General features: G+C 34.5%; 1 protein-coding gene across 1 annotated transcript; it reads left to right on the top strand.

Annotated features, from left to right (window-relative positions):
- The first annotated feature begins 1,847 nt into the window (after positions 1-1,847).
- g (adaptor-related protein complex 3, delta 1 subunit-like garnet) lies at positions 1,848-26,429 on the top strand. Its single transcript, XM_019055166.2, has 25 exons — positions 1,848-2,295; positions 3,535-3,630; positions 4,554-4,682; positions 5,277-5,417; positions 5,932-6,061; positions 6,336-6,475; positions 7,705-7,778; positions 11,794-11,843; positions 12,450-12,499; positions 12,935-12,983; positions 13,791-13,936; positions 14,658-14,806; positions 15,414-15,638; positions 16,426-16,585; positions 17,172-17,389; positions 17,879-18,041; positions 19,021-19,144; positions 19,887-20,136; positions 21,779-21,869; positions 22,788-22,929; positions 23,384-23,559; positions 23,996-24,133; positions 24,764-24,901; positions 25,491-25,661; positions 26,097-26,429. The coding sequence occupies exons 1-25, from the start codon at positions 2,200-2,202 to the stop codon at positions 26,307-26,309; spliced, it is 3,459 nt and encodes a 1,152-aa protein (XP_018910711.2). The 5' UTR covers positions 1,848-2,199; the 3' UTR covers positions 26,310-26,429.

Raw genomic sequence — 26,429 nt, 5'->3', positions numbered from 1 at the left:
GTCACTTTACATTTTAGAAGAGATCCTCAGTTCGTAAAATTTATCTCAAACCCAGAGAAAATAGTGTAATCAGTGTAAGTTGAAAATTGTTTTTTTAAAGTAGCCCAGTTAATGTTCTTTTCTTGCATGTTGTAAAGTCTTTATTGATTTTTAAATAGCGTGAGATCTGGGTTCTATTTTAATTACATTGAATTATTAGGTTTTGGTTGTCCAAGTATTTCTTATTTCAACTTTTTTGTTTTTAACTTTTAACCATTCATTGTTTCCTTCATTTGTAACCAGAAACAGTTTAAAATGGATCCGATGGTCAAAGTTTTCAGTGTAACACTTTAGTAGGTGTAAATTAACTAATTAATTCAAAATTGTGTTGTATTTATTGAACATACTCAAATAAAATTGATTGTATTTTACTTACAAACATTTTCTCTGAGTTGTGTTTTCTTAAAATCTCTGAATAAGGGATCCCCCCGAAACAATAATAGCTAGAATAATGCATGTGACTAATCTCTTTCAATTTCCGAAGAGTAGTAAGTAGTACTACTGTACCACTTGAAGTGTTTTTAATTAGGCTCCTTTTTTTGAAGTGAAATCAGAGTTTTCCAAGTGCACTTTAACAATCTAAAATTTTATGTAACCATTACTTTTTCTTTTCTCTTTCCTTGTAATATGCAGATGTACTCACAGAATCAAAAATTTTGAAAAGAAATTTTTTTTTATTTAAAAAAAATACTTCCATACCTCATACATTTTATTTTATTAATGTTAGTTAGATTTTCTAACAGTGCACCAAAATTTGGCAAATGAAGGCCTGGAGCGTATGTACAAATATAACTAAAATAAATGTAATGCACCGTATGAAGGTGACTCTTATTTTACAGAGAATTTGGCTAATAAGATCGAACAAAATGAGACACATGTGTTGGAAAAAAAGATGAAAGAAAGCACTGGAATTGAACAAAAGTTTTAAATGCTAGGATGATTGCCTTTAATGAGCATATTTTATGGATTTTGGAGAAAAAAAACAAGGCGAAGAATTTCCCTAATCAACCTTCCTGGAGTTCGAATTTGTAGAGCATGAAAGATTGCTCAGAAAAACTCCATTTTATACTGCAAGCAAAGGAATAGGAGGAAGGGGGGGGGGGAGGCAGTCTGCAAATGATACTAATTCTCCTGAGTAAGACAGGCCAAATACTAATATTTTTATTAGACTAATATGTATCAGTCTAGTAGTTGCAATACGACAGTGAAACTACCAGACCACGTATCTCGTTTGCAGTATATTTAAAAATCTCTATTTCTATTTTATTTGTTTGAAAAAGACACAGCTTGAACTTTTCACAGAGTTTTCCTCGCGCAGAGAAGAAAAATCACGGACGTTTCCCAGAATTGACGTAGGGATGCTTTCCATTTAAAAAAGAAAATATGACAGGGGGTCAACAACGTCGCAGACCAAGATACCAGGTCAGGTAGTTTCACCGTCGAAAAGTCAATGAAATTTATATAAGACCAAGTACGATGAGTACGATCTATCAACGTTATTCAAGAGACACCCCTCCCCCCCCCCCCACCACCATCAGTAGGTACCCTATCATTAAAATTTCTCATTTCTCAGGAGCTATGAATAAAGTCGGCTGTTTTTGAGATTTTTCCGTTTAAAGTTTAAAAAACCTTTTTAAATGTATTAAGTCAGATATTACCTAATCATTACAGAACAGCGTACACGTTAATTTTCTCAAACTTTTAAAACGCGTGATTTCAAACTTCGCGGTGATGCACTCTGCGCCACGTCTGCGAATCCACCCCGCACAAGAGATGACGTCATAATTATAACCCTTTGCCGAAGCCGCACATACCCTGTATACTTGCACCGTGGGTAGGGAAAAAGTAAAAAGTGTTTACTCCGCATATCCAGCTGTTAGCTAATCATTTTTGACATTTCTGAACCTTTGATCCTCCTAATATGTTCTGTATACCTCCTCCTAATTAGCCGATTTTCTTTTATGCTCTAGTTTGTAACGGAAAATGTATTATTATGAATCTAATACATGATTATCCAGTCAATGTTTGTAGATGCCTAACATGTATTAGGGCTGTGCTCGTGCCATGGAAAAAGTGTTAGGAGCTTTTTATCGGTTTTCAATACCTTAGTGTGCACCTAATATCCTCTGAAGGGAACGTTGTCCCTCCAATCTATTTACCATGGCTTTGAAGAAAGTGAAAGGTAACCTGGAAAGGATGTTTGATAAGAATCTGACTGACTTGGTCCGGGGCGTTCGCAACAACAAGGACAATGAAGTGAGTACATATCTTCAGTCGCATGGTCTTGTTATCAATCTTAAACGGGAACCATGAGTCGAGATCGCTCGTTTTTTATCTCAATAATTTCTAAATGTAATTGAGAGGTAGGTGACACCTCCTCAGCTGCGTACAGCGCAATGTTCCTTTTCTTATACTCATTCCTATAATACAAGGAGACAAAACTAACTTAAAGCCCTGATTAAGTATATCTTCATATTATGATCTGCAGGTCCCCTTAATTCTTAGTTGTTATTTTCTGCTTCTATCTTAGAAGAAACGTTCTGCCTGCTCTGCTTTACCTTCCTTGTAATTTTAGGTTAGCTGTGTTGATGTGTCATGTCACACGGTTTCATTACTTTTCGTTAATCCTGTGAAGTTCAATCATGAACATCTAAGTAATCACAAGAGATAGGTCTTTCCTGCCTTCCCATCATAGAATAAGGGATAGATTGCATTGAGGAATGCCTCTCTAATCAGAACACATCCTCATACATAGATCGGAAAGAATCTACCTTTTTTGCTACTTTCAACTAATGCTTGTAGTGATACAGAACTACTATTTTTCACTTGGCTTACCTCCTAAGTTACTTAAATGGAGACGCAAGAGATTCATGCAACTTTTATCAGTATTTTTTCTCTGTGGTCATCATGAGGGCAGGATCTCCAGATTACTGAAGGTGAATCCAGGCTCCGAACTTCACGATTTGGCCACCATGTCACGCTGTTCAGAATAGCCGTAAATATTTGCTAAAATAATAAAAACGGCAATATTTATTCAAGTTTGGGGGTCCAGGAGATATAGCAACATACTTTAGGAACACCTAGTAAAAAAATCTTCTCAAAATTTCCAAAATTAAAGTCGTAACTACAGCGGGAAGTAATTCCCATTGCGGCAATGGGAGAGAGAGACAGAAGATGAAGGATTTGGTTGCACGCTCGGCTGCCGCCGCTGAGCTGAAAGTTTCAGCCGTACTTTCTCTATGCTAGTAATTCTAATTGCTAATATTTTTGGTTCTAAAAATCAAGCAAAAAATGATCTATATCTTGTGGATCTGCTTTTTGTTATTTGAACAATATTATTTCAGTAATCGTCGAAGGAAAGTAAAATTCTTAGTGGTGACTGGTGGCACTATCTCTAATCTTGAATTATCCCTAATCGAACCCTGGATTCACCTTAATACATAGCATTAGGTACCTACCTCTTTTTTGGGGATTTAATGGACTTTTAATTTTCAGGCAAAATATATCGCTCAATGTATCGAAGAAATCAAGCAAGAACTCCGGCAAGAGAACATTTCAGTTAAAGCTACAGCTGTTGCCAAGCTGACTTACGTAAGTCCATTATGTTTATGAAATCAAAAGAAAACTTTTTATGTGCAAAGTCTCATTTCCAATCTCTAGATTGTTTCCTTGAAATAAGGTAACACTAATAATTTTTTCTTTTACTTAAATTTTTTTCATTGTTGAATTCTATTTTCTCCAAAGATGGAAAGGCATCGATTGCCCGATGATCTGTGGGGAAATAGATTTTGATGACTATCAGGAGTTGCAGAGCGCTCTAGTTTACTTAGATATTTGCGTGAATATTTATGTATATTATATTCTATGATCAATTATTTAAAAAATTATATTCTATATTTGTTTTTTCACTCTCATCTCTTACAAAATTTTGAAACCCCATTCATATCACAATTTTTGGCGGCCCCAGTTATCAGTATATTGATGTCCAAAGTGGGAAACCTTGTATCTCCATTACAGTGTTTCAAAATGTCTGCTCTTCTTATATTCAAGAAGAAGTCAACTTCGAAGCTGAGAACTCATACTTAATATTCTACTAACCGAGTAGGAAAACCGAGGAAGTTTTCAAAAAATTACCCTGAAGTTTTCCAAAGAAAAAATAATGTTTAAGTAAATAACAGGAAGTCTGAGATGTCGCAAACAGAGAAACAAGTTTTGGCACTTTGACCGTCAAATTATGTATGGGTTTATTATAAATTAATTAAAACTGAAGTAGATGTTTAATTTATTCTTGATACTTATTTATGTACATCCTGACTATTTTAAAATGGCTCACACACTTTCAGGAAGTGATTTTGGGAAAGTGAATCATTGTGAAGAAGTCCCTAATTACCTTGGCTACCTAAGTAATTTAAGATTCACTGAATTTAAAAAAAAAAAAAAAATTAGTATTTTTAGTTTGTTATTTTTAACCCTGCCACCTTTAGTATGTGTTTATTTTTTCTCTTTGTTCACAGCTTCAAATGCTGGGCTATGATATAAGTTGGGCAGGTTTCAATATTATTGAAGTCATGAGTTCTTCCAAATTCACGTACAAACGAATTGGATATCTTGCTTCCTCTCAGTGCTTTCATTGTAACACGGAGGTGAGCCCTTTTATCATTCTACCAAGTTAATTACTCCACTTATTGCAGCCCGCAAAATTTCATGCGTATGTTGTAATAGACTGTCAAAAAGATTGGTCAATATGGGTCCAAATTAAGGCTACCTCAAAATCGATTTCTTTCTGTCATTTTGAGTCAAAAAAATTCAGAAAAAGTAAGCACTGGGAGCTCTATTCATCCAGTTTATGAAGAAAAGAAATAAAAAGAAGTAGGCTTCACTAACCAATTCCTGGAGCATGCAACAACCCCACCAGGGTAGAAAAAGTGGACTTAGAGTACCCACCAGAGATCATTCATACACGTAAGTTATTAGCTGTTTTGATCATTTTTGTATGAAGAAAATGTAAACGTGCTGTATTGTATTATCTGACAATTTTAAGTCTCTTTCTCTCAGTTTGATCTTGATGTGACTCGGTTCCTCTCTGTTGAACTCAGTCCAATTCTTTCCAATAGAGAATATTATCAATAACTTCTATTTTAACATTGCCAAATCTCAAGAAATTTCAAGTATCTTTGTTAAGTGTGAAACTTACAATACTTATGTTTAATGAGAAATGTATTCGCATTTTATTTTAGCTTCTTATGCTGACCACGAATATGATTAGAAAAGATTTGAACAGCCAAAATCAGTACGATGCTGGTCTAGCCCTCTCTGCCTTGGCCTGTTTCATTAGTGCAGATCTAGCTCGTGATTTAGCAAATGACATCATGATGCTGGTAAGTTTTTTTTTTTTATTTTTCGTTAAAATCATTGAAATGTTACTTAATATTTGGGTTTTTCTATGTGGGACAGGCTTTGATCGGTTCTGCACCTTTAGCTCTACCAAGTTGGTTAAAGAAATTCATTTCACAATGAAAAGCTTGAAAAACTATATTATTCACAGGTAGTTGTAAGTACAGTAATACCCTTTTTATCTCTATGGATTGTGACCGAAACATGAGCTGGATACTGAAAATGCCTAAAAACACATGAAACAAAATGAAATATGTCTCAAAAATTGCATGATCACACATTTGGTGTTATCAGCTCAAAACTCTTCATCTGTCACCATCTGCTTGTTAGCCTCATAGTTACGCCCTTCTTTAAAAAAGCTGTCCAATTGAGAGATCTTAGAAAAGCAAGGAATCCTCATAGAAAATTCACGAAATTCAAAAGTTTGGAAGAAAATGACAGCCCTGACCATATTCAATTTTATGTGTTTTATTTTTATCCAAGTCTTGTGTTTTTCAGCTTACTTCAACAAAACCATACCTGAGAAAGAAGGCTGTTCTCATGATGTACAAGGTTTTTCTTAGATTTCCTGAGGCCCTTCGACCCGCTTTTCCGAGACTGAAAGAAAAATTAGAAGACCCTGATTCTGGTAAGTAAATAGTTCCACTGTGATTTTAGAACAAAGAAAGCTGTGTCATTGGTCACTGGCCCCTTTGCCCTATAAAGTTTTTCTCAGCCAGTTTTTTGGAAATTGTTGACATTATTCTAAGGTGATGCGAAAATGGAAAACAAGGAGACATCTTTTCTCACCATTTTCTTAATATTATTCAACAATTTCGTTCCATCAAGAAAAGCGTCTATTAGTCAAAAATCAGTGCCTACATTTTAATTGATGTATTTTTATTTTTTTGTTTCATTTACAGGTGTTCAGTCTGCAGCAGTGAATGTCGTGTGCGAGTTAGCTCGTAAAAATCCGAAGAACTATCTCAGTTTAGCTCCAATTTTCTTCAAACTCATGACTTCTTCCACAAATAATTGGATGCTAATTAAAATAATTAAACTTGTAAGTGTTGAAAAAATTTAAATTATCTCCAGGATGATTCACATTAGATCTTAAAATATTTATTTTTTTCACCCTGAAGTAAAGAAAAAATAAAATTCCATGACTCTGAGGGACATAAAATTATTCAGGAAAGTCGTCTATCTGATTCAGCTTACATATTAAACATTGATGCATTCATCCAGGTTGTGCAGTGAAGGCACTTGAATGAAAATATAGTGGACTGTTTCAGGAAACTCACACTGAGTGTCAAATAATAATGCATACTGTTGTTAAACTTTAACTTTGTGTCTCTTCTGATGTTTCTCTAAAAGACTCTGCACAGTAAGTCGAAAAATTCAGTGTCAGCTAAGTATTGTTAATATTGAACCTGATATTTTTCTTATTTTTATGATCTCCTGAGCTCTATAAGCATAAAAATCAAAATAATAGTAAAACAAGGAAAGTACACTTTAAATTAAGATTGGTATCGCTTAAGATTTAAAAACTCAAACTTTTCTTATGTAATTTATTTGTCTATAAGTAATTATAATGTTGAACAGATAAATTATGTAAAGAAAGTTTGAGTTTTCTAATTTTTAGCGATTCTAATCTCAAGTTAAGAATCAAATTTTCCTTTTGCTAGTTTCAAGAGGGGACAGTTTTAGGTACCAGCATTATCTCGTCAAAACGTCAACACAAGATCGGTGTTCAAGGAAACCTTTTCTCTCCTCTTTGGCCAGGAAGATAAGATGAATAAATACATTCTCCCTCAAAAGGAAAAAAAACAGGGCAGAATATATGAAGGGTTGAAGTAAAAAATTTCGTATTTCAGATTGAGATGTTGTAAGTCTCCGGTCTTGTTTCGTTTTTTGAAGGAATATACCTAACAGTTTTAATTGAAGCTGTCTAGGAATTTTTTCATTCCTTCTCACAAAATTGCTGGAAAAATTGTGATTACCTAAAATAAAACATAATTGGAGATTTCTAAAAGCTCCAGTTCAGAAACTAAGCCATCGAAATGAAAACCCTCTCCTCCTAGCAATGCTGACTTATTCATCCCTGTCCAATCATTGGCTTTTGTTCTTTTTCTGTATACCTACTTCTCTTTGGATTGAATGGAAAATGTTTACAGTTTGCAAGTCTAACATTAATTGAGCCACGAATCGGACGTAAGTTAACGCAACCTCTGATTGAACTCATCTCAAGGTAATTGCATAGTAATGTGAGCTCATTGAATTTATTTGTTATAGTTTGGTGCTTTGACCCCGCTTGAGCCTCGGCTTGGTAAAAAACTGATAGAACCCTTAACCAATCTTATCCACAGGTAATTGTAGACTAGTTCATAGTTTCCATTTCTTTAAATTAGGCTTTTACATTTATTCTATGTGCGCAAGGCCACACCATACATAGGATTTCCTGATTTCCAGGCACCCAAAAGTGAAAAAATAAAATTCCCGTGTATGATACGCACCTGTATTTATACCACGCATTTTTATGAAGCACCTCAAGAGCCAAGATATGAGCCATGTTGCTTAGTTAAATGACCTCATGCAATGTAACAGGAAAACAGTAAAACTTGGTCTGTCAAAACCAAAGACCATAAGAGCCTAATAATTTTATCCCATGACTTTCAAATATGCGCCTTGTTTTTCATTATTTCCAAGTCTTACTGAATAAGGCGAAGCATTGATTGAGCCTTTTTATTTTTCATCTGTGCATCAATTTGAAGTTTTGTATCATTATGATTATTTTTATTACACAACCTTATCTCAACAAGAAGTTATTGAATTCTGTGTAGATTTTGTTGAATGCCTGTTAATACATAGTTTCAATATTCATACCATGCAAGGTTTTAAATTAGACGTATTCCAGCTAAACGGAACTACATATGTGAAAATTAATTGAATCCAAAGGAACTATGTGCATAAGTTTTACAACCAACATAGCTCCTTTTGATTTTATTCATTTGCACATGGTTTTTTTTCGCGTATATATTACCAGTTTGAAGTATAAAAACGGAAATAATATTTTTGACACCGATTTGTAGCAAAAGTGTGTAGCTGGAAAGCTATTTAGTATGTGGAGTGTAGCCAAGTGCTAGATATAATATAACATTTTTTGGAAAACGTACATTTCATTAATAAAATTTGACCGAAGCTTTTCGAAGCAAGCGCTTCATCGTCAGGGTCACGAAGTATTAATTACAAAAGCCATAACTTAATTTCAGACAGTGGTGACAATTGATAACAATTAGTTTTTTGTCTATTAGTCTATTAGTAATTTAGTCTATAGTCTAAGTTATCAATTGTCACCACTGTCTGAAATTAAGTTATGGCTTTTGTAATTAATACTTTTTTACCCTGATGATGAAGCGCTTGCTTCGAAAAGTTTCGGTCAAATTTTATCAATAAAATGTAAGTTTTCCAAAAAATGTTACATTATTTCTAGCACTTGGCCACACTCCACATACTGATTTATTTCAATACTACTACCTTTTGGACATCGTGTTAATCATACAATGTTCGCTGAACTTGAAAAGCTATTTTAGGCTTCTTTTTTTACAGTATAGTTTGTTGCTATATGCTAAGTAAATCAGATAATCTCTGTTTTATTTGTATTTATTTAAACCACACAGGCTTGTTTTCAAGTTTTATTAGTCTAGATCAGATATCTTTAGTAAAAGTTTCATTTAGTAGTTGCAATATACAGTTCCTGCACAGTTTTTTCGGTAATATACTCATTGACAGTCTTTAATGCTATTTTGCCATGAAGCAGATTCACTTGAGTTTACATAATTTTGTATTGTTTATGCAATTACTTTGGCTTTCATAGCAAATTTGTAAATTTCACTGGCTCAAGGCATCATTTTTCAAAATTTACCCTATTTTGTCTTAAACGGGCAGAAATTTCTTTGAATGCTGATTAGTATAGGAGTAATTTTATGCATAACTTATTCCCAATCTTGTTTACTCTATTGTCATATGATTGAGGTATGTATGCAACTAGCAGATTTATTGGCAGTTGAAATCTAGCAGTACATAAATTCTGATCCTTTGAAGTATAGTTTAGTCATAAAGGACCCTACAACAAAACGGCCAAATCGGCCTAAACACGGAATCGTACGATTTTCTCAGGGATGATAGAGGGTCTTCCCAGACACTCAAAACTGGTCATATTTTTTGCCTAACCCCCAGGGAAAAGGGGGGAGAGGGGGTCAAAGTCAAAACCTTTAAATTAGCATAACTTCTCAACGGTTTGTCGTAGAAAGATGATCTTGGTGTCAAAATTTCCAGAAAAATGAGAGCTTTCAGAATATATGTATGAAATTAATTAAATTTTAAAATTTGACCCACTTTTGGGGCATTTTACAAGGTCCCCCTTTCGTAAATTTTCGTTTTTTGAGATTTTCGGTTGTTCGGTTCGCACGGATCAAAACAAAAACAATTTCAAATGAAAGTAGAGCGTTTAAGCTTTAAAACAAGCCCAAGATGATCTTGGGGAAACGATTAGAAGCGGAGTTATGAGTCTTCAAAGTTGACGCGGCGCGCGGGAACCTTGTATGTTCCGAGTCTCAAGGTCACCTGCGCGCCCCGGATTGCCTGCAGGTTGCAAGTTTTTGTGTTTTTATGCTTCTGTAGGTCATTTTTAATGTAAATCATTCAATGAAGATAGAATAATCGAAATTTTTTAATTTTACGGGAGGAGCGAGAGGGGGCTTAGAGTATCAACCATTATGTCCATCATACCTCATTAAACATTTGCTGACGATGACGATTCTGCTCTTATAATTTAGAAGAAACCATGGACCCTCAGTTCAAATATACATATGCTCCATACAGAACTGAACCATTTAGAAATTATAACCCATTGATGCCAAATTTTGGGGTACCCCTAATTTTAAAATTTTTTAATTGAGCTATAAGCTACAGCGCTTGACGGAACTCACTTGGTAAAGCCAAATAGTTTCTCGTAGAAGCAGACGAGCTTTGAGCTTCAAAACAAGTCTCAGTTATTCTTGAGGGGGCTATTTGAAACGCAGTTAAAATTTTTTGACGTTAATGTGGTGTACCTCGCCGAAGGCCCATTGTGTAAAATTAAAAAATTCTGATTAAACTATCTTCATTGAATGATTTACATTAAAAATGACCTACAGAAGCATAAAAACACAAAAACTTGCAACCTGCAGGCAATCCGGGGCGCGCAGGTGACCTTGAGACTCGGAACATACAAGGTTCCCGCGCGCCGCGTCAACTTTGAAGACTCATAACTCCGCTTCTAATCGTTTCCCCAAGATCATCTTGGGCTTGTTTTAAAGCTTAAACGCTCTACTTTCATTTGAAATTGTTTTTGTTTTGATCCGTGCGAACCGAACAACCGAAAATCTCAAAAAACGAAAATTTACGAAAGGGGGACCTTGTAAAATGCCCCAAAAGTGGGTCAAATTTTAAAATTTAATTAATTTCATACATATATTCTGAAAGCTCTCATTTTTCTGGAAATTTTGACACCAAGATCATCTTTCTACGACAAACCGTTGAGAAGTTATGCTAATTTAAAGGTTTTGACTTTGACCCCCTCTCCCCCCTTTTCCCTGGGGGTTAGGCAAAAAATATGACCAGTTTTGAGTGTCTGGGAAGACCCTCTATCATCCCTGAGAAAATCGTACGATTCCGTGTTTAGGCCGATTTGGCCGTTTTGTTGTAGGGTCCTTAGAGTGCATCAATATATTTTTGTATCGTCTATTTTGTAGGAATATGTAACCAAGGTTTTGCTTTAATTGGTAAAAAGATTTTGCAAAAACTCAGTAGAAAAATTAATATTTATTCGCGTCTTATACAACCTTCTTGCATTTTATTGTAATATATTCACCATGAAGTGTTGCTGAAGGATAATAAGAGGGAAGCATATTTTATTTATTGTCTGAAAATATATTTTGCCTTGCCAAGGAAAATAAAGTAACTTCAATATAACGGTGACTGTTACTTGTAAGTTAATATTTCAGTTGTCATCAAGGATAAGATGTCCTTTGTGTTAAACTCATCCAGCATTTGTGTAAGCAAGTGAATGTGAAGAAAGTATTGACCCTCTCATAAGATTTCAGGTTTCTCGATTGCAGTAAATATTGTATTTCGAGAGACTTTTTTTTTAATAGCATAGAAGTCTAAATGCGTAAGCCTATTGTTTTAATATAATCTCTTGCTTCTCTAATGCAATAATGCACCTTTTTACTGTTTTTACTTTACTAATTCTGAATTTAGTAGATCAGGCCAATCTTGCCTGTGGCAACTTTTTTTTAGTCTGATTCTCATCTCATGTATTTTTCTTCTTTCATTTTTCAGTACTTCCGCAATGTCACTATTATATGAATGCATAAACACTGTCATTGCAGGTAAAACAATTTTTCCTCTTTTTCATGCTTTGTTTGTTATTTTTTACTTAAGAAAACAAAACACTAAATAGCCCAAACATCAAACATGATAGAAGAAAATGGGCATGAAAGGTTTAAAGGCTCATCTAAAATTTCCACTCACGTTTGATTGATGTGTCACATCACATCAGTTTTTGAAATTAGCTGGATTTTAAGATCTTGGCAAATCATCAAATTGTTACTCAAATGTGTAAAAAAACTCAATCATATCAAATTTTTTGCACGCATGTGTCAATTCCATCAAGAATTAGTGGAATGAGTCGCTTATCCTTCAATTTTGTGATGGGGGGGGGGGGGGGGGGTTTGCTAGTCGGAGTCAAAACCCACTTCTGCGATGCGGACCATTGAGCATGCCTCAGTCTTTTGTATGCTGGTTGCGGGTGGCCTTCTCGATCCCCTGTCAGTTCCTTGCAACTGTCAAGGGGTGGGGCTGTCTGCTGACTTCTTTATGTACTCAATCATTGTTTATTTTTTCTCCCCTGCTAGTCACTGTTGGTAAGCTGTGCCTGGCCAATTTTCTAATTTTGTTCTATTTTTTAATTTTTTTCTGTTGTTGTTTTGTTGCAGTGTTGATCTCTATTTCATCTGGCATGCCCAACCACAGTTCCTCTATTCAGGTAAGTCAGCCTCCTCAGTCTGTTCAATTTCAATTCAAATTGATAGATTCAGCTGGAATCAGCCTAACTTCTTCAGACATCGCCGAATTTTCTCTGATGTTTTATTTTTTTAAATAGAAAACTGAACAATACTAAAACTTGAAATCGTGTGGATATATTCTTTATAATTTAGAGAAAATTCACTGAAAGTTGACAGCCAGTAAGTCTCTGTTGAAAAATAAGACCTGAGATGCACTTAGGAAATGTGAAGTGTTGCTTGGCTGATTGCAGTTAAATCTGTCCGAATACTAGTCTCCCAATCTTCAATGTATTTCTGATTGCATATTACTTAACTTTTTTCAATTTAAATAGGAGCCAAGAGGTTTGAGATAACTTGCTCCACATGATATAACTTATGAAAGTCTTTTAAACATATTTTTAACCTTTCTGTTTCAGCTATGTGTCCAGAAGTTGAGAATTCTCATCGAAGATTCCGATCAAAATTGTGAGTTTGACTGCCACATCGTACTTTGAATACTAATCTAAGTGATGAATTGGATACTTATTTGCTGCTGACCATCGAGCATGCCTCAATCTCGTGTGTGCTGGGTGCGGGTGGCCTTCTTGATCCCCGTGTCAGTTGCTTGCGGCTGTTGGGGGGTGGGGCTGTCTGCCTGTTCCTGGCACGTGCGAGCAGTAGTTGCCCGAACTTTGGTGTTCTCCATTCTTTCAAAGCAAAAAAATCCTCCAATTTAAAAAATTTCATGTAGAACACGATTTGTGCAACAAACATTAGTGAAACTAACTAAGATACCTGCCAACATTTTTTAATGCATAAACTCAAGCTTCCAGCATGCATAAGTTCAAACTTCCAGCTAATTAAAAAACCATAATCTCGAGTTAAATAGCGAACTAAACATATTTGTGACAGTATGATTCGTTCTCTATGTGAAACTAATTTTAAAGAAGAACCACTTGCCAGTATGCTTGAATTTGTACTTTCTTCAGTGGTCCATTATAAAAATTGGCATGAAGATCTTTTTTTGAAGCGTGGTCTAAAAGTGAAAATTTTGCAAATCAGAGCTTTTAATAATGATAAAAAATAATTTGAGTCATTGTCCTATTACCTGTTTAAAATTACTTGAAGTGTTGTAAAGGAGCACAGCTTATAGGCTACTATTCTACACCTTGGGTTTCTTTATGTTTGACTTTTTGACGCCTTTTGTGGAAGAGGAAATGATTTTATTTAATACCATTTTACTCATTCTTAAAGTTCACTGAGCATTTCTGTTCTTTTTCCCACCAATTTTAGTGAAGTACCTAGGATTACTTGCAATGTCAAAGATTTTAAAGACTCATCCAAAATCAGTGCAAGCACACAAAGACTTGATAATGCAGTGCTTAGACGACAAAGATGAATCCATAAGACTTAGAGCATTGGACCTACTCTATGGAATGGTTTGTAATATTTTTATCAATTTTATCCTAACATTTTAGAATGATGTATCTAATGAACTCTTAATGTGGTCTCAAGTGGCCGGAATTAAGGGTTCTATGAACATACTGAGTGTCTCCGATTCTCTAGCACCATATTGAATCTACATACCTAATTCTCTCTAAGTAATTTAAGTTTTTCCTAGATTGATAGCAAATTCATAAATTTCTATTCATCTTGTCTGAAACGCTCTCATTTTTCTTATAAGTTTGAATTATACCCAGAGAAAAATTATCCTGGTTATTAATTATTGACAAATGAAATAGTCAACATCAATCTTTAAATGTGACCAGCTGCATTGAAACCAAAGGTGCAAAACGTCATATGTTTGCCATGATCCAACGTTTTTGTCTCGCAGTCATGTATCTGAATTATCTTTTGGCCAAATGTCCAAATTCAAGAGAAAATGTGCAGTTTGCCCCACATTTTCTGAAGTATAGAGCAAGAAAAACAAATTGGAAAATAAAGTCAATTTTTTTTTAACTGCCTCTTGCCTTGAGATTTGCTTTACATATGTTAGTGGTGATCCTAAGATTGATTTTAGGCATCTTCTGCATGCCTGATTGAAACTTTTATATTCAGAGAGCTTCTTTATTAGTAACTCTTCACCTAAAGTACTTTCATAATTTAAGGTTAGCTTTTTTCTAACTTTAAAACTCTTCTTTCGATTTTAACTTATTCCAGGTATCCAAAAAGACTTTGATGGAAATCGTGAAGAAATTAATGGTACACATGAATCTGGCGGAAGGAACAATGTACAGAGATGAGCTTCTAGCAAAAATTGTTGATATTTGTTCCCAGAATAACTATCAATATATTACGAATTTTGAATGGTAAGGCCTTCACACATCTGACGTTGGAAATTCTTTTTTCACTCAAAAAGGTTCTGGGACTTGATTAATTCAATAGAATACTTGATCTTTACTTTCTGACACCAGAAAGCGCAAGGAGCACTGTTTTGGCGTGTCTCTAGCCAGGGTTCAGCCTTCTCTTAAGTTTAATGCATCTGAGAATGTGCTCGCTTTAAAGCATTTGTTCAGCCAAGCTGCCTGGTTATTTTCCAATATTGACAAAAATGGTGATGGTGCTGTTGATTTGGCTAACTCCTTAGACCTCTTTATATGCTTTCCAAGTGAATTTTTTGCCAGAGAAGCTTTTACCGAGCCTAAAAAAATTGCAGTTGATATTTTGTCTTGCTTCTAATCACCAGTCAATGACAAATTTAAATCTGTCATGATTAAAAAAAAAAAAAAAACTAGTATCCTTAAAGGTCTCAATATTAATTACCTCCGTATCAATTGAGAGAATGTGACTCTGAGTGGTGTTACTCACAAAGAATGGTTGAAACAGAAGGAATGCTGTTTCTGTAATTTTTTTGTTCTGAAGAATTATAGTTCAAAGTTTTTAAATGAATGCTCATACTTTATCTCTGGTTTTCAGGTATGTTAGTGTCCTTGTAGAATTGACAAGAATGGACGGAACGCAACATGGACCATTGGTGGCTCAACAGATGATGGATGTAGCCATCAGAGTACAAGCGATTAGAGCCTTCGCAGTCCAACAAATGGCACTTCTTCTTGAAAATGCTCACATTCTCACGCAACCTAGTTCTAAAATGGCAGATGTTCTTTATGCAGCTGCTTGGATTTGTGGAGAATACGCTTCGTAAGTTGAATTTATTCTTTTACCAATAAAATGATGAAACAAAATCTCAATTCTTTTAAGACTCTGTAAGACTAAAATTAGGTCATGAAATTGAAAGTAGGAAGTAATTATTCCAAAAGGAAAAATTATTTGTAATGCTGCGCTCCCTTAATCACACTGTGCGGAATGATGAACAATTATCAGTTAACAGGAAGGACGCATGTGTAAATGCTCAGACCGTATGGGTAGGTGTTGTAGATTGGCTCCCCTAACTTTTATCTTTTTGTTGCACAAGCCCAAAAAGATTTAACCTTTTAGTTCGTTCAATGTGTATGAACAGCTCCAATTTTAAGCTGAATTGTTAATACCAATGAAAGTACAATTTGAGTGCAACGGAATTAGTTTATTCATACACTCAATTCACTAAAATCTTCTTATGCAGATTTCGTACTCAAAGAACAAAATAAGCATTTAACAGAAGTGGCGACTTCAAGGCACATGGTAACTTAAAATATATGAACTTATCATGTATATAACTGGAAATAAACTGAAAGTTTGAGAAAACATAAGCTTTCGTGATAAAGTCTATGTCCAGTAAATCGTGATTGTTATTAAAGTACCTAAAATTAAGGGCTCTCATCACTTTGCCAAGTAAGTGTCATGTTCCGGTTTTAACAGGATTTACCTCAGTAAATTTTTCAATTATCTGCAATGAACTCAAAACCTGCGTGTTTTTATCACTGAACTGGTCTTATTTAAGGAAAATTTTTCGTTTCCAAAACTGAATTTTTGACTTTGTGCCCTGTAGGCTACTGCCAAACAGAGAGAGCACTTTATCTGCCATGCTGGGTGGTCGTGTCAATGCTCTTCCCGGTCATATTCAAGCCTATTACGTTCAGAACATTCTCAAAATATTTGCAACCGAACTTTCGAATTCAGATCTGGAAAATGATGAACACTGGAAGGAGGTAAGTGACCAGAATTGTTGAACAATATAACTATGAAAAATCTTCCAAATGTCCATCTGCATTAAGTTTTTCAGTGAAATTTTATGCAATTGTTAGCATTGAATCATAGTTTGGAAGAAGCAACCATTTTTTACATCTTATCAAGCTATGTTCAAACTTGCTTCCAAGAACCCTATCTGCACTGAGTAATTTCAATTTCCCAGGAAAGTAAGTGTATGATGAATTCAATTGAAATGCTTAGTTTTAAAATTGATCCTTGTAGTCTAGTATGTTGCCTGCCATGCTGGTTTCTTTGACTGGTATGCGGTCGCTCACATCAAACACCTTCATGAAGCCAAGCTGTTGTTAAAGCCGTGTATAGACTTACGACTCATGATCGATGTGGCTCCAGCAAGAGACTGCTCCACTGAACTTTTATTTTTAATTTTTTTTTGGGGGGGGGAGGGGGAATGGTGCCACAGGGCGGTATATGTACCTAAAGCACTGTGTCAGGCAACATGTGAACCAATTTTCCCAAATCAGCTTTTCTCTAGAACAAAATGCGTTTTATTTCTAATGATTTTTCCCTGCTCTTCTTTTATTTCAGATCTGTAGCCTTATAATTGAAAAACTGCCTCAGCTCATAGCTAGTGCAGACCTGGAGGTACAAGAAAGAGCCAGCTCTGCACTTCATCTTGTTAAATTCGTTGAAAAACAACTTATGGCAGGAGAATTTGAAGTTGCTCAAGAATTATCAGCACTCTTTTCAGGAGAACTGAACCCTGTTGCGCCTAAAGCTCAGCGGAAAGTTCAAGTACCGGAAGGGTAAGTCCAAGTCAGGAATTTATTTTCGCTACTTAAGTAGATTGAAATTTACTTTGGCTCAAACTAACTAGAATAAAATATAATAGACAACAGAAGATTCATGAAATAAGTAATTACATTAGGGTCGGGCTAAATTTCTAGAAATTATTAGGTTTGCCCAATTATCTAAATGGATACATCTTCAGTAGGTATGCAGACCCAGAAGTTTAATTTGACCTATCTGCTGTCCAAACCAGCACATAGCTTTTTTGCCGAGAAAATTTCATCAAGTATTGTGAATTTGTCCTATTTTTCAGTTTAACGCTTTATATTTTTATCGGAACTTTCAACTGGTTAAGTTAATATAAATGTTCCCAATATTTTTGCCTTTAAGTATTTTCTTAAAGATTATTTGAATGTCTCTTTTTACAAGTTACTGGCACTTCTATTTCCTGAAGTTATGAAAAATATATCAAGTAAAATCACCCGTTTCTTCCTTATTTTTATCAGTTTGAACTTGGACGAATGGATCAATGACCCCTTATCCTCAGACAGTGAGGATGCCCCTTCAGATGAGGAACCTGTATCAAATATTTTTGCCATAAACGATGACGAAAGACTGTCCGGTGAAGAGAAAAAAGCCCCTAAGATCACAGAAGAAGATATAATGAAGGTAATACCCTGTTAATAAAATATATCAGTTAAATGCCATATAACGTTCAGCTCATGTTGTCACTAATTCCAGTGTAATGTCCCTCTTACTCTCACACGATTGTTTTGTATCAATTTTTATTTATGATGAAGAACAAAGAAAGTGCATGAAATTTATTTTCACAAGAAGTCCAAGCACATAATGGACATTAATGATCAAAGAATGAATGCATCCTTACTGTTCTTCTTTTAATGACTGATTATAGTCGAAGTATTCATCATTGTTAATAAGAATATGTATGTTGAGTTGCTTAAAATTTTCAAGGAACACATAAAAAGTGCTCTATATATCCTGACTGAGTTTGCTACGCGCATTTTTTCAATGGAGTACCAGACGGCATACAAGAGCTTCAATATTTGTTTTCTTATCGAAATTTTACGCCAAATACAAAGGACGTGTTGAAGCTTTCCAAATTCAACTCATAAGTTAGAAAATAACGATTTTTATCTATATCAGTTCACACCGTCTGCTCATAGAAGTAGTGGAGTCTACTCCACTTAAATCAATCACTATGGTTATTTTGGTATTCTTTACGATGTAAGAATATTCGTGTGAACTAGCTTCTTTTTGACAAAATTAAAGATACCTTGTATCAGAAGAGGAAGGAAATGTGTGTAAAACCAAGCTCTATATTTGCCTAATGTATAGGCTGATTTCAATTCATGGCTTGAATTGATTATGGTTTCTTGCGAGTGGGAAATTTGAATTTACCAATCATATTTTAAAAATAGAACTTTTATTTCTCTCTTATGAATTCACTCTAAGATTTTGATGTGTTCAACGTCTTCCGCAGAAGAAAATTTTGATGAAGAAATATGCAGAGAAATGCTTAATTTCTCTACCTGTTCAGTGGTCTATTTTCTAAAATGTTTTGGTTTGAGGTTTTCTCTTTTATTTTTGTAGTTTCAAAACCTCTCTTACCTTTCTTGTTGTGTTTTAGGCCAGAGAATCTCGTAAGATAGAACAAGCAAATAATCCTAATTATCTTAAAATGGACAAAAACATGGATGTTGGAGATATTCCAGTGGCTGCCATAGATTTAGCCGTTCCTCTCACAATTCCAGGTATTCATAAACAATTTATATTTTCAGCTTTTCCTGAACCATGGTATTCAAGATTTTAATCAATTCAACTTGGCCAACAAAAATCCATACACAACGCAGATTTACCTACTCAGAGGCTGATGTTCAACTTTTAAATTGTAGCACAAGAATTGTCTGCAAGAGCGTCGTAGTTAAAGGCGGTCAGAAATGATGTTTTTTTTGTTTGAAACAAGATTGACTATCAGGAGGTTATTGAAGGTAAAAAAGAATTGCATTTTTGAACTTTAAAATCAAAGTTCTACTGTCCCAATCTCGTGAAAATCGGGTTTGAAGAGTGTATTTTTAGGCAGTCTTACGGATATTATCAGATGATAAAATGTAGATGATTGAGGAGTGAGCCTATCTCTCTTCATCTCTTGCCAGCCGGAGAGATAGATAGCCTGTCAACTCACTTCAAAACAAAAGGTCTCACATCTTTGACAGGGATGGTGCCACTTCTCCGTACAATAACACTAATTACCAAAAAATGCATTTTTGTGACCCAAATTTCTTGATATTGGCACAAAGAAAGCTCGATTTTAAGAGGTTATAGAGTTTACTTTTGAGATTGTGAGTATATCATATTAAAAAATCTCGAAATTTATCTTGTGCCGATCTTCTTGGTATTCTGTGCGTAGTTTTTTTAACTTCGATTTACTCCAGAATAATAAAATGAGGTGGAAAAGCACATTCATTTTTACAAATTGTTGTCTTTTTGTTGCAGGTTTAGCCTCTTCTGATAACTATCTAGTAAAGAAATCGAAAAAGAAACAAAAGACAAAGAAAAAACGAAAATCAAAGAAAGAAATAAGCAGCGAAGAAGACATCGAAGAAGCGACTGAGGAAGTATTAACAGTTGAAGTAAATCGCGGCAAGGGAGAGATGCCGGAAGGTGCACAAGACTCAGACAATGATACGGAAGAGAAAATTGATGAAGATGATCCACACAGAGCTCTCGACATCAATCTAGATGAGTGAGTACCGAATTTATGGTGTTCTAAGTATTGTGAATGATTCTAAATAATAACTATGCAAGCAACTGAGATTAAAGAACCCCATTCGCAAAGAGAGCCAAAAATTTTTACTTGGTGCATAATGCAATTACGTTACCTCATTCTTGCTGTATTTTCATTTTTATAGATTTTATTTAGCTTCTTTTGTCCCTAAATTTTTGCTTATCCTAGGAGTGCAGGGACATAGGTCATGTGCAAGAAATAGAAGGCTGTTAAATGGAGTAGTGAATTGAACTCAAATTGAAAATTTGTTCCTTGCTTATTTGCAAAACTTTGAGAGCCAAAAGATAAGGTTTTCACTCTGAATTCTGCACCTTTGAGCTAGCTTGTCTATTGGAATTGAATTCCCCTAAAGCCTTCAAATACACTGCAGGGAAGAGGGAGGGGAACAAAACTTTCTAGCGTTGTGCCTTAGCAAACATGACAGAAAAAACAATAGAGATGCATGCCTTTTAAAATAAATTCTATGACACAACCAGTTTGCTGAAATCTTTGAATATAGTGTGCTCCGCACAGCTTTGCTGAAAGAGAAGAATCAATTGTGAGAATGTGAAACAACCTAATTCAATAAAAAACATAATTAAATATCAACTCAAAATGAGGAAAAGCTGCAATAAAAAACAAAAGATTAAAAATTCCAGGATGTTTCGAAATGATCACAATTTCATTTTCAATCGGAAAAACGCCAAAAATGAGTCTTCGATTTGCTGCTTGATCTCTCAATAACACCTAATTGACAACTCATTTTTCGTTTTTTCCTGGTCGAAAATAAGATTATAATGGACCACTAGACAAGGTACGAATTTCAGCATTCTAATACATGTTTCTGAGCCAAAATTTCACGTAAAACACGATGTGCACAACGAAAATGACCGAAATCATCTCTTTACGAAGATATTTAATGATTCCTAATGCGTGAATTTAAACCACCCGCTCATGAAAACTCAATGCTCTACGTGATTCACATCGGGCGCTGAACGTTATCGTGACAGTCTCTGTGATATAAAAATCTGGCAACCTCGATCTTGACGCTTTGGCTCAGTTTTCAGCAAATTGCTTATAGTTTGAACAACACATGGTGGGAAATGAACATTGCTCGATTGAAAAGCTTGCTGAAACCGTTGTAGTGCGCAATTTGACTCACGTAAAGCTTTGAGTTTCTTGTGAGCGGGCAGTTCAAATTCCTCGTAACCAATGTGTAATGAGAACGTTAATATTTTCGTTAAGAGCTGGTTTCAGTAATTTTCATTGTGTGAATCGTGTTTTACGTGAAATTCTGGTTAAGAAACATGTATCAGATTGCTTAAATTCGTACCTTGTCTAGTGGTCCATTATTTTCAAACGTCTCTGTTTGTTTTTGATCTTTTGTACTCTATTGGAGCCTTTCCCTAGATTAAATTGTTATGTTATCAGTGAGTTTCGTTTAGTAGTCATTCAGCCCTCAGTGAAGGACAATATGAAATAGACGAACATGGCAGCAAACATGTGGACTCAGGTTTTACTTGATTTTACTTCTATCATCATCACTCTCCCATGATCGGCTTGTGGAGTGAACAATTTGTTTCATAATATTTTGAATTCTACTTTTAATTTGTTCTTTCAGGCCTCTGCGAGATGAAGAGAGACTAACAAAAGTCAATTTTAACAATTTAGATATACGGCCTAAATCTTCCAAAAAGACTGTCAAATCACAGGTAAACATTTTTTTTTTTCACAAGGAGGACGCATTAATTGTTTCTAAATTTTAATTTTTTTTTTTTTTTTTTTTTTTGTGATGAGGGGAAAAATTCGCTACAGTGCCCCCATCATGAGGGTTGCCAAGACGCCCCTCATGAAAGGGGCCCACTGAATACCGGGACGGCAACGACCATCAGCTGGTGAAGAGCCGCCGAAGCGACCCCTAACCGACCCGACTGCTGTTAAATTTTTTAATTTACAATTGAAAATCTGAGTGTCAATTTCTTTATGCCACAAAATACATGCATTGTACAAATTATGAAGATTGAGTGTTTTAGCCTTTGCTCTAGGCAAATAAATAAAAGTACATAGGTATTAAAACAAATTTCTGCTCAATAAAGCTCTGGAAGTCTCAGATATCACTCATGCATTTTCTAACACTGATAGTGAGTCTGGTTTGATTCTCGATTGATTTATTTTATTTCAAAGAATTTGATCTCTCCTTATGTAAAGGAAGAATGGGAAAACAAATTCTTCATAATTACTAAAATTGTACTTGGAAAAGATGGGAAACAGTTTGCAGCATTTTTGGAATATTTAGATTTAGTCTGCATACATATTTCTTCAAGCAAACTTTTTTGCTAATGAAGGAGTAAAAAGTGCTTGTGGACTCTTGGAAGCTGAAAATTCGCGATACCAACTTTTCTTATTGTTAATCCAAGAGTAGATTTAGACTTTTCCAATGTGCTCAATTTGACTCTTGAGTGGTTCATAAAACTTAATTCATTTTTGTGCACCTTATATAATAAACAGACTCATTTTAAAGTCGTAAGTTAGATCTTAAAGGCAAAATCATTCCTTCCATATTTGTTTTAATTTTTTCTTTTTCATTCCGTGATATTCATTATATGTATGAATGTTTTTCAATTCCATAGAATAATGTTACATTGATAACTCCAAGTGGATACGAAGAGATGGAATCAGAATTAGCCAATGGTGACACAAAGAAGAAAAAGAAGAAGAAAAAAGCTGAGAAAGAAGAGAAGACGAAAAAACATAAGCATTCCTCCAAGAAAAGTAAGTCAAAATCTGGAAGATCATAATTTTGTGAGATTTTTCACTATTTTTTGTAATTTCTAAAATCCGAGACCAATTTATTTGCGTTTGGACTAGAGACACAAGATAGCAAATAAGCATTTTAAAAAATATTCTATGAGTCTTCTATCTTTTTTGCTGTCAGAACTTAAATAACATATTAATGAATCGAGATGCAAGGGTGTCCTCCGAACCAGTAAGCGAGTAACCCTCTGTATCCCATTGTACCCTCAATCATTCGTATTTCAGGTGACTTTAAACCTGGAAGAGACTTATCATTGTGCTCTGCACATTTATATAAACTAATCGATTTTGCAGGGAATAATCCTGAGATGGATGAAAAGGGATCGTTCCAGACAAAAACGTAAATTTTGAGTTTGACAGAATTCTAACAAATGTTTTACTTTAATATACTTAGAAGAGTTTAATTTTTCAGGTAAAAAATTGAAGAGTAACATCAGTGGTATGGATGAACTTTTGCCTGAAGGAACAATTCATAGTAAAGAGGACTATGAGGAAGCGTTAGGAATTTCAACTCCTTCAAAAGAAGTTGTGACAGTCATTCCCACCAACCGTCAACACCAACTTGTTGATAGTAAATTACTATCAGTGGTATGTATTTCCACCTCTGTTTGACAAAAATTAGCGGCTGTCTAAAATTTACAGTTAGCTAATTTTATTTTCCTTTAACATTGTATTTCCATTCAGAAGTAAATTATCTACAAGCAAGTGAAAGTGGACGATGTTCACCATAGAGTAACAAAAAACTGATTCTGGAGCACTCTGTTGGTCAAGAAGTAATTGATTCCAATAAAATCATCAAAATCTAATCATCAATTTTAACTTAACCTTAAAAAAAAAAGACCAAATTAAGGAAAACATTGTCGCCCGTTTCATAACAGACTTCATATCTTGTTCTCTTAGATTTTTCCTAAAATTCCTGTCTTGCGTACACTTGTAGGTGAAAATCTTCTTATTTTGGTAATCATTGAAATTGTTGCACATAATATTGAAATACATCAATCTGTACATTTTTTATTCTTTTTAGGAATATCTGGTGACGTTAGAATCAAATGCGAATAATCGACTGGATGTAAGTTTAACAGTGCATAATAAAAGTGCAACTCCCCTGAAAGAAATTGAAATGTCCGTGGCGAATTCTTTGAATGTTCAACTAATTAACGAGGTATGTGTTAAACTCTTCCTATTATATTTTACAAAGACTTGTTATAAAGTTTTTTTTCAATCTTTTTTCAAAGCTCTATATTAATGAAGCACGCAAAATGTAAAAAAAAAACACCCTCAGCCTGTTATTTATTTTTGTTTTGTTTCCAACATTACAATTTTGTTCAACATTACAGTAATGTTCAAAATATTTTCTTTTTATTCAGACATCAATGAACATTTTTCCTGGTTTCTTTACATTGATGTGAAAAACAACCCAAAGGTTCTAAAACTGAAAGTGCATCAATGTTTCGTTTACTTATGCAGAATCATGAATATATTTAGAGATTTTGGGACCTTTACATCGTTATAATGCTTTGCTGCGCAACACATGATGGAGAAAGACATACTTTTGTTGTTTACTCTTCTCTTATTTTGTCTTTTTTTTTCAGGGAAGAAAAAAGATGAAGTTAAACCAATGTACTTAGGAAAAATACATTTCTAGAATGTGATACATTTGTTTAAGAAATCCTTGCATTCAATATTAGCTTTAGAAGTAAAAATCTGTTCTAAGTGTTAAGTCGGCATGATGAAGAAGAGAAAGACTAAATATGTTCTTGATTTAATATTAATTTTTTTTGTTTGTTGTCAGGTCTCAGAAAGGATAGACTCAGTAAAACTTCTTCGAGAGCTTAGTTCAGAATCAAGTACAACTATTTCAGTCAAATTGCAAGTAGGAGATTCAACAATAGTACACCGATTAAGAGGAACATTATCGTATAACATAGAGGTGAGGAGTTAGGGTTTTCATCTACGTTTTTGTCGTCATATTAAATAGAAAGAATTCCCTAATTAAAAATTTTCACAGGGTTTCTCTCACAATAAAAATACCATTCACAATCAGTTTCTATGAAAAAAAGAGTACCATGCTGTTGCTGATATGTTGCTGTTGCTGCGGAAACTGCGAAACTCAGGTTGTGATGTTGAACATCTTCCCTCATACTGTATTCTTTTAAAAGAAAACCAACCAAAAATTTTTATTGAAATTTTTCTGAATTCTCTTCACACATTCTAAAAAAATCACACAAATCGCAAGAAAATATTCAGATTAGTTCTCCTCGGAGGAAATAAAATATAATCAGAGATTTTCAAACATTGCAATTGAAATATGCATTTTTTGCAGCTAGCTATTGATATGTATTAATAGCTGTAATCAGATAAAAGTTAAAACCTGAAGACCATTGAAGCAACTATGACAATATGATATGGTAAATCATTTTGTGATCCATGTGCATTTTCCCTCTCTTTTTTATCGATACAGTTAATACTAATAAAATAAAAATTAATCCAAAGCCCGTATTCTTTTTCTACATTTTCAGCTTTCAGATGGGTCAATGTCTGTAGATAAACTAGATTTTTGGTTGAGGATCCCTGTATCTTCATTCCTTCGACCGGTGCAATTGTCCAGCACTTCTTATGCAGAACTTCTTGCCGGTAGTGAGCTTGTGCATAAGTCTTCCGTAGTCATTCAGTCCAAAAATTTCAACAAGGTAATTGATTTAGTCAACAATATTTCATGTCCTAGCGAAATCTATTCCTCGTTCTGCAAGTGATCTCTTTAAGCTTAAAACTGCACCTCTTAAGGCAAGCAATACATACTGTTAAAGTCGGCACTATGTAAGGTGCATTGTTGGCTCATTAAATATAAGAACACATCCGTTCGTAATAAAACCTAGACTCATTATGGAAAATTAGACGAGCTCCTGGATTGTCAGTGAATGAATATGATTGCAGTATAAAATTAATACATGGGTAAAACAAGGCTGAAATAAGAAAACTCTAAAAAGGCAGGAGGTTTTCAGCTGCAAAAAAACAATGAAAATTAATAAAGCGAAAGAAATTACTTTTTATTCTGAAGAAGGATCATTCTGTTTTTCATTACCACAAGGACCGCTAACATATCTAACTTTCATTCATCCTCACAGGTGCTTGAGGAGCTGTGCAGTAGATGCAACTTATCCGTCATAGAGAAAATCAATCAGACTGCATCACTCTACAGCCAATCTGCCGGTGGATTCCATATTTGCATCTTATTGAAAACAGAATCAAAGCATATCTCTGTTGAAACTAAGAGTAATTCTCAAGGCCTGCTCTCTAACTTGATGGAAGAAATTCAAAGCACCTTTGCTTCCACTTGACACAAAATGATCAAAGAACAAACTGTTAATATCATATATCGTTATTTCCTTATATTTTTATTAATTTGTTGTATGTAATTATTTTAAATTTAATAGAAAATTCTTTATTTGAATACCTGA

This window comes from Bemisia tabaci, chromosome 2 (assembly GCF_918797505.1).
Source record: "Bemisia tabaci chromosome 2, PGI_BMITA_v3".
NCBI classification, from domain to species: domain Eukaryota; kingdom Metazoa; phylum Arthropoda; class Insecta; order Hemiptera; family Aleyrodidae; genus Bemisia; species Bemisia tabaci.
This window is presented reverse-complemented; position numbering and strand designations above follow the sequence as displayed.